This window comes from Saccostrea cucullata, unplaced genomic scaffold (genome assembly GCF_032062105.1).
Source record: "Saccostrea cucullata isolate Sc308-1 unplaced genomic scaffold, CSIRO_AGI_Scuc_v1 ctg1404, whole genome shotgun sequence".
Classification (NCBI taxonomy): domain Eukaryota; kingdom Metazoa; phylum Mollusca; class Bivalvia; order Ostreida; family Ostreidae; genus Saccostrea; species Saccostrea cuccullata.
The window spans coordinates 37,199-46,442 of record NW_026928144.1 but is presented as its reverse complement, the minus strand read 5'-3'; the positions used below and the strand labels follow the sequence as shown (position 1 = coordinate 46,442).

The 9,244-nt window shown below is 30.4% G+C and overlaps 1 protein-coding gene across 1 annotated transcript; it reads right to left on the bottom strand.

The window, feature by feature from the left end:
- Window positions 1-3,398: 3,398 nt before the first annotated feature.
- Window positions 3,399-8,904, bottom strand: LOC134276556 (uncharacterized). The gene is made up of 5 exons (XM_062758797.1): window positions 8,840-8,904; window positions 5,118-5,295; window positions 4,123-4,256; window positions 3,896-4,031; window positions 3,399-3,577 (listed from the first exon to the last, which is right to left on the bottom strand). Exons 1-5 carry the CDS (start codon window positions 8,898-8,900, stop codon window positions 3,412-3,414), a joined length of 675 nt encoding a protein of 224 aa, XP_062614781.1. The 5' UTR covers window positions 8,901-8,904; the 3' UTR covers window positions 3,399-3,411.
- Between the last annotated feature and the right edge of the window lie 340 nt (window positions 8,905-9,244).

Below are 9,244 nucleotides of genomic sequence, written 5' to 3'. Positions count from 1 at the left end.
TATATATATATATATATATATATATATATATATATATATATATATATATATATATATATATATATATATATATATATATATTTAGAAAGTAGATCTGTATAAAGTTATAAATATGATTATTTTAGAGTAAGACAAAGAAAACTGTATATCATATAAAATTCAATCAATATATAAGAGGACCTAGGTCTCCGTATTGATATCGATGAATTTACTTTTGTGCCTATAATGTCTGAAGAGTTCCTAAAATGTGTTATTACTACGCAAAATGACGAACTATTTGCGGGGGACCCGAGGTCCTAGTTGAGCGTACGTTTTATCCTTCTGCTTACTTCTCAGGAAATACGAAAATAAATTTATAAACTTATCTATTCATGTTTACTTGAAATTAATTTGTCTCTCTAGTCATTCTAATATATTTACATTTGCTGTGTTTTTCTAGTAAGACAGCTGTGAAATTGATTTGAAAACCATTTTCGTGTATACTCAGGCGTAGAAATTAACAGGAGAAACGTGCGCTAACGCGACGTCAGAATGAGGCTACAGCGACGTTAGTAAAAGTATAATGATATAGGGTAGCAAGAAATTCAATATTGAGTATATATTTGGTGCTTCCAAACATGTGAAAGGTCAATATACGGAATGTTGTTAAGTTTAGTGTGAATTATTGGTGTGTGAATCACACAGACTTGCAAACAGGCGTATTTTTCATGAAGCATAAGCGCGGTCCATGAAATATGCCTAAGTGACAATTCTGTGTGCTTCACACACCAATAACTCACTTAAGGTTCATTGATACTCTGATAAGAGAGATAACTCTTAATTACATAAATGTCTATTATTCTTTTATAGATTTGCCAAATTGAAGTGTCTTTTTTGTCTAATTTTGTCCCGCAAGCTATGCTATAATTGTTTGTATTTTACTTATAAAATACATTTCTTTTTGAAAATCACTAAGGTTCATCAACATTTTATATGAGTGAGCAGAGGGTTTATGTACCTTAAAAGCATTCCTTACGAGATAAGTTAGTTTGAACTGCAGTGTTTGCACAATATATCATCGTTTCTAAATTGATTTTTTACTTTAAGAATCACTGTCTAGTTAGTAGAGTATGCCAGGGCATATCAACGGTAGTTGGAAATGTGGGATGAATTCCATAAGGGACGAAACCCGTTATGCATAAATTATCTCACGTTTGCAACTATCGTTGATGTCCCTGGCATACTCAACTAACTAGACAGTGATTCCGTATATTTCCATTTCATTGTGAAATAAAATTGTAAATTTATATTTTAAAACTGTAGACTAATAAATTTAAAATTCCACAAGGCCTCCCATGTTAATTTCAATCGTCCTTGCCCACTGAAATCAAACACAAAGACAGCCGCACGAGATTTACATGCATGTTAGGCCTCCTTAACGTCTACTAAGCCCCTGAACTATAAATTTGCCTAATTTCCGGCAGTATTATCAAGAAATCTACCCCACTAACTTTCAAAGAGTTATCACAGAGAAAACAAATAGAAATGGAAATATTTCCTGATAATTTCACCAAAATGTAAATTAGGCAAATCGATAGGTCAGGGGCCAAGGAGGATATGGGAGGACTAGTGTAATTTAAATATATTAGTCTACATTTAAAATCTAAATCTACAATTTTATCTCACAATTAATTGGAAATATAAGGAATCACGGTGTAGTTAGTATGATATGCCATGGACATCAACAATAGTGGGAATCCTGGGATTATTTATGCATAACGGGCTTGCAAATTATCCCATGTTTCCCACTATCGTTGATGCACGGAATACTAAACTAACTATAGTTTCCGCAAATCAACTTCACTAACTTTCAAAGAGCTATCACAGTGAAAACAAATAGAAATGGAAATATTTCAAATTGTAAGAATATTTATGTTATAACTCTTCTCAAGATAAAAAGAAAAAAACTGCTTCTCGAGCTGTACAGCCATGTTGGTGTTTAATGCAAAAAGAACTGCGTTTGAAGTTTTCCTGAATATATCAATAATAATATACACTTAAATTTTTAAGAATAAAACAAATAAAAATGTTATAAACTTCGTAACTCTAAGTACTGAAATGAGTTATAAAAACTACCTGTGGTCGTTAAGTATAGATATGAAAATATAAATAGAACATGTATATTTTAAACCGTTTACTATATTCATATTTCATTGGTGAAACTTCGATCCACATGTAAAGTGTTTCATATTCTTTTATACCTCTTTCAATTTTGTAAATCGAATTAGGGTGAACTGAAAAAAGACAACCAATCTATTTTTTCTTTGAAAAATTCAACAGTAACTACATAAAAAATATTTTCACTTATATCATCATATTTCACATGCATTAAAGCAAGGTGGTTATAGAATACACAACTGGATTATAAAGTTCCGTAATTTTTATTACTAAAATTTTTTTGTAAAAAGAATTTATCATTACACATTAAAATACACAATCACAATAAATAATAGTTTGCTCTGCTTCAAAATGGTAACAAAGGTATATATGATTAAATCTAGACCATGTTTGAGTTTCTTTTCTTCTTTTCTTTGTATTTATTAAAAAATAAAGGTCAATGGAATAAAATGTGATTTAAGGTATTATTTTTTTTGTTTCTTCATTTTTTCATTTTCTTTGTATAATTGGATAAATCATATGGAGAAAACGAACAGTATTCAAGATCAAAAGTCCATATACATGGATCAATACAAAATAGGAGCAGAACAAACAAGGAAAAACATCAGAGGTGGGATCAAATGCCATGGAGGAGTGCCGATCGGTCACATCCGCCTTATGCTCCTTGTCATGATCGGGAAATATCAGAAAAATCCGCCGTCAATGCAGTGTATAAATAATGGACTAACAATTAGCATAGAAAACGTCATTCAGTATTTGACTCAATGAGAAATTGTATTTGTGGACAAGCTTATTGTATCGACTATAGAACTTTTTACTGATTTTAAATTTAAACTGCTGATATTCTTGTTTCATCAGCCTGTTTGTCAATAATTTACCTAGTTTTGAAAATTGGTTATACTTAGAGCATTCTCTTGCGTATCAAATCAACTGATATACATAAACTCTGGATGCGGGTGATGAGGTATACTAGTATTACTGCATAAGTAAGGGAAGCTGACGATAGAAAAGTCATCACGTTTAATATAGAGCTTGGTTGTAAAGTAAAATATCCAAATATAAAACATATGTATTTGTAGATTTTGTGGCTGTATGGAAGTGTATGTCTGTATGTGAGTGTGTCTTTTAAAAGCTTTAAGTATTTTAAATGTTTGGATCTGTATATATTTAATTTGTTTGTTTCTGTAAATAAAAAACACTTATTACTGCATTAATTAATTTCATTTTCATTCCATGACGATTTTTTAACAGTTTTTAAATTTCTGCAGGATCAGGACATTGAAAATTCATCTCCTCCCCAATAATTGCTGGATAGAAACGATGTCTAAATGTTTCTGTATTTTGCGATGTCCATTGAAATTCAATCTCATTGCAACTTTTCAACTGTTGTAATGTTTTATCCAAGAGCTGGCTGTATGATCTGTTTAAAAGAAAACATTTTTTTCGAAAATAGATGATAAAAATACCATGTGGGCTTTATTTTTTGCATTTATATATTTGAATTTAGATTTCTTTCGCATTAAAAACTACATAAAAGACTCTACAGAGAGAGGGGGTGTCAACGAGGGAGAGAGAGGAATGTCATCGAGAGAGAAAAGGAATGTCAACGACAGAGAGAGAGAGAGGGGGGGAAGTGTCAATAACAGAGAGAGAGAGAGAGGAATGTCAAAAACACAGAGAGAGAGAGTGGGGGTGATAATAAAATGGCCATCAAATTTAATTTCTAATCATAACTTACCGACAGAAAAGATTTTTTGACATTTCATTATTTGCAGGATGTTGACGTGTTGATTCCATTAACGCTATGACTTCTTTTCTGTATCTATCGAGCTGCAGGTATCTGCTATTCATACACTGTTGCAGCCCTTGAAGAACTAAACAGGGCCTTAATTAATTACTTGTATGCATGTTGAATATCCAGAGATCATGAAAAATATACAAACCATATGACATATAAATACTTACGAGGAAATATAGGATTTTTACACATGCTTGTTTCCCTGGCAGCAATTATAAGAAGAAGATTTCTTTCGTCATTGCATTCTGGGAGAGCCTTAATGTTAAGGTCTTTTCCACATTGAATTAGTTCCCTCAGATACCTATATTTTGATATAGGTATTTAAACATATTGAAACTACACGATTCATTTAAAGCTACCCATGTTAAACACCTGGCTAATTTCACCAATATCTGAAATGATTAACCATTATTTTATATGATATTGTCTATATGTGATCATTTTTATGGAGACAGTAATAGGATTAACATCTACCAATCTTCTGATACTTAATAATATTTTGTTATATCAAGAAGGATGACTGTAAAAAAAAAATACGTTCCATATTAAAAAGAATGGTGCATATATATCAAAATCTAATTTTAATCTTCGTTGATTTAAAAAAAATGAAAAAAAAAATGACATTCATCTTATTATTGTGTTTCTGACCACGAAATGATGGTGGTTTTTTATTATAAGATATTCATTAGCAAATTAATAGCATTGTCTTCAGAGGTATCTTTTAAGATAAAAGTAGCTTTTTGTTATGGAGAGCTCGCTGGTATCTTACAGTTCAAACGTGATCAATGATCATTTGATTATAGGCGTAGTTAAGTGTTTGAAGATGTTGCTATTATATGATATTGAAATCTTATTATGTTCTGTGCTCACTAACATTCAATGTTTTAAAACATGCTAGGTATTCTAAGGATTTTAAATTCCATGATCGAATGTTGTAGAAGTGTTTACTGATACTTCATCGCATTTGTCTATAAGTTCACTGTTTGTGAATTTACGACGATGAATATAATAACTGGAGTAAAAGTGTTTTTGTTTTAGAATTATTATCATTAAATGAGACATATAATATGAGTACATTTATATAAATTTTTTTATCTAATTAAAAACTTTTAACGATCGCCTTTGATTTTATACTTCGAGAACAAATTGATAAATGTCTCACCTACAGACTTCTGTGAAATAGTTCCCTCTTAAGGTAGCTTCACCCTTTTCTCTGTCTCCAAAGAAAACAACTTCCGGTGGTGTCTTAGGGCACGAATACAGTCTCATACACCGCGAGTCCGTGAGTTCAAAACTTGTGTTAGTGTATTCCTGACCCTCTCGCTTTAAAAATCGACCCTCTATAATAAAAGGGGCAATATAAACATAAGCCAAATCTGTTCTTTTTTCCTTTTGAGAGGCCCCAAAAAGCAGTTAAAGCAATCCGAGCTTTATGTTTGATGTCGGAATTACTTGCTGCAAAATTGTAAATATCTAATTCAATGACAGAAAAAGGATGTTCATAAACTTCTGTCGTTCATATTTGCGATGTTAAAACTATTTATAGGCTTCGATTTAATCAAAATTACAATTTCTCCTCCTGTACGCACAATAACGATTTTATTATTTAATACTGCATATTGTATATTGGATTGTTTAGAAGTCTTTCTTAAAACATTTATTGCTTTATTTTAGTCTAATTAATAGTAAAGGTTTATATTACATACACATTTATCATAATAACACATTTAAGGAAGCTCTAAACACCAACAGAAACTACTTTTTGGACTGAGAGAAAAATATATCCTATCAAAGTATGCATATGGGACTTTTTCATTTATTTGGAACATAGAGTACGTGGCTTATTTGCGCAGGGAAAATGTTCATAGACAATGGACTACTTTTAAGCAGAAATCATTGTTGTTTACTTACATTGGTAAAATTAATGAAAATGATAAATCTAATTCTTACTCTAGGTCTTATATAATGCTTAAAATATTTTAATCTATTACAAATCATGTATTTAACTGTAAATAACAATTTCTTTAATCTTACATTGAAGGGCAGATCACTCTATCTGCAAAAAATACCCTATAAATACATCTCTTTAGTTTGCAGTGTTTAGAGCGTCCTTAAGGTAGGATTCTTCTCTGGTTTCTGACTAGATGAAACATCCAAAGTATATTTGCTTATATGTCTTATATATTTAGGTGTAAGGGATTTAAAAGATATTATTTTTCTTTTCTCATCAGAATTTTACAACTTGAAATAGAAATGGTAAATTGCGTTTGAAAACTAGCAGGGACTATATTTTTGGCGGAATGGTGGCGTATGAAAATATCTTCTTTTCTGCTTTCATAAATTATAAAAGAGCAATGAATTTAGTTATGATTTTTACACAATCAAAGATTTGAAGAAATTTCAAATGTAGGTAAAATTAATAATAGGGGATTAAACTTTCAAAATATATCAGATGAATATGATTTTTCAAACAAACTAGAACTATGTAGGCTTTTAAACGCTTCCAATCAAAGTACAGATTTGAGCCAGAAATCCATAAAAAGTATTTTTCTCTCTTGGTAAACGATCAAAAAAAAATTTTTTCTTGTATCATTTTGTACATTTATAAAACAACTTTATTATATGTGAAAATAAGAAAAAGTTAAATATAGGAAGCATACGAAAATAACTAATATATCCTAAAAAATTAAGAAAAGCAGAGACAATTCGGATTAGCCAATATCCAACTTAATTAAATTATTTATGTAAAGAACTATATGCGGTATATTGCATATATTTGCCCCCACAAAAGTCATATTTTGAAAACTTCCTGAAATGTGCTGAAGTCAATAAATTGTGTAAGAAATATAAATTAACAGAAAATATTATAGTGTCAAAGCAGTGTATTCACAATTCTTGTTTTTATGACGTCACAAACTAGTCCGATTTTATATTCTTTTTCAGAAAGAGGACAAAATGGACAAAATTTCAACAATTATAGCTTTAAAATTTATAGAGCTCAAGTTTGTTCAGGAATAATATTGACATATTTCATTGATATTATCATTCTACACATTATATCAAAATATTGATCCTGAACACACATACGCTCGGTGACTTTTACACAAAATATCGACAAAATATGTACATTTTTCTGTAAAATTCATTAAAAAAAACTGAAATTTACGTCATGTTTGTGACGTCATTACGTACATATGGCGTCATTACTTATGAAAATATTCAGTGCTTTGAAGTCAGCATATACTCCCCCGTTTAAGAACTTAATTAAATATACAGTCACACTTGTCTTAGCGGCCACTCGTAATCAACGGCCACTCGCGGTCAGCGGCCACTTTCAGTTCCCCCCGACGGTTTTTCCTATATATTTTAACTGGAATAAACGGCCACCTGTGTAACGCGGCCAGCGGCCACTCAAATCCTCCCCCAACAGCCTTATTGACACTGTAATAGGCGGCCATTTCGTCACTTGTTGCGATTCTATCACATCTGAGTGATAAACGCTTTGGCTTGGGTAATTATATCCTCGGTAGTCATTAAACATATTAATTTACTCAAACAAATATACGCTGAACTCTGTGTTTATAAAAAAGAATATTTGTCCTGTTGAATCAATTTGTAATTATTTTTCAAGATCGCCGATTTAAAAATTAAACACCATTTAGATTTTGATTCCATGTAGAAGCCCTAATTGCTACTCTTGTAAAAACAAGGTGCTTCATATGGCATGATTATCTCGTGAATTTCACTATCAGGAGACGATCAATAGGGATTAGTTACGCTCTACTGCACGTGACACCTGTGTTATGGAATAATTTTCAACTGCGTAAATACATCTCTCTGGTCAACTGGTTAATTTTATCTGTGTATGTGTGTGTATGTTACATAGAAAATTCTGACAGCTTTATAAACAATAAAATTAACCAGACTTTAAAAACTTCAGCAAGTAAGTTAAATAATTACCGATTAATTAAGTGGGGGGGGGGGTTACACTACTGACTATCTTTTTAACATATGTAAGTGAAATGTTTTTTGACATATTCTTAATTAAATTTCTATGCTTTATTTTATTTACCATTAAATTGTATTTTTGTGTATTTTTTTCTTTATAAAGAAGGATAATAGTCAGTCACTATATGTATTCCTTCAAATGAAAATTAAAAGAATTTATCTAATATTTCAATATGTAACAAAAGCACACTGATGAATGCTTGATGTTTAACTTATATGTAGGAACAGAGACATGTACAAAACGAATTCTTTAATATTCATTTTAAATGAGCTTGAATTATTTTATATACACATAAAAAACCTTTGTGAAATTGACCTGTTTAGTTATGATTAATTAATTTAACTGTAGTGTTTAATGTTGTTTATTTATTGACCGATATCCTTTTCAAGGGAAAACTGGAATAAGAGGCCACCTGTGTTAAGTGGCCAGTTTCCACGCTTCCCAAAGGTGGCCTCTTAAAACAAGTTTGACTGTATATCCATCAAAGTTTGATTTGGGGGGCAAATATTGGTTATTACCGAATAAAGTTCTTTGGTAATATCATACTACAGACCGGATATAATAATATCTTTTTATGCAAAAGGAACAATCTTTAAACTTTTGAAATAGAAGTAGGCATCACATGATTGGCAGCAGTATTTATTTATTCATAATGTCAAGGAAAAAGATAATGACCTTGACCTGACCTTGCATCTAATATAAAAGGGTCAAATTTAATCTCACTGATACTATCACTTACTGATATTGTCTTCTTGATTCTGTGAAAATTTCATTAATTTTTAAATACAAGAAATATGAGAAAATCCTACCTTAACAGCAAAATAAAGTTTTCAAAAATGTAGTTCATATTGTTTTAATAAGACTTTGACACTTACCAGGACTGAGAACATAGAAAGCCATAGCTATGGTCAGAAAATTGAAAAGTCTTCCGATCATTTTTGGTTACTATGAAAACAAAAAAAATCGTCGCAATTTTTGTCCAAGTGCATAATTAATTTTATCTACTTTTAATGTCTATTAATTTTATCATAGAGAGCTAATAATTTCTATAATAGAGTTACTGACCTATGATTTATAACAATTTATGTATTAACTCAAAATGCCATCGTATTTTGTACTTAATTTTATTGATGTCCTTTCAACCATAAAAAAGTAACAAAATTAAACGTTTCAGTAATTTGATTTAAAGAAACATTATTAGAGTAATATATATTTGTTTATAACCATCATTTTCTAAACTACCTAACAATTTTATTCAGATTTTCGAGATAACTTTCTTA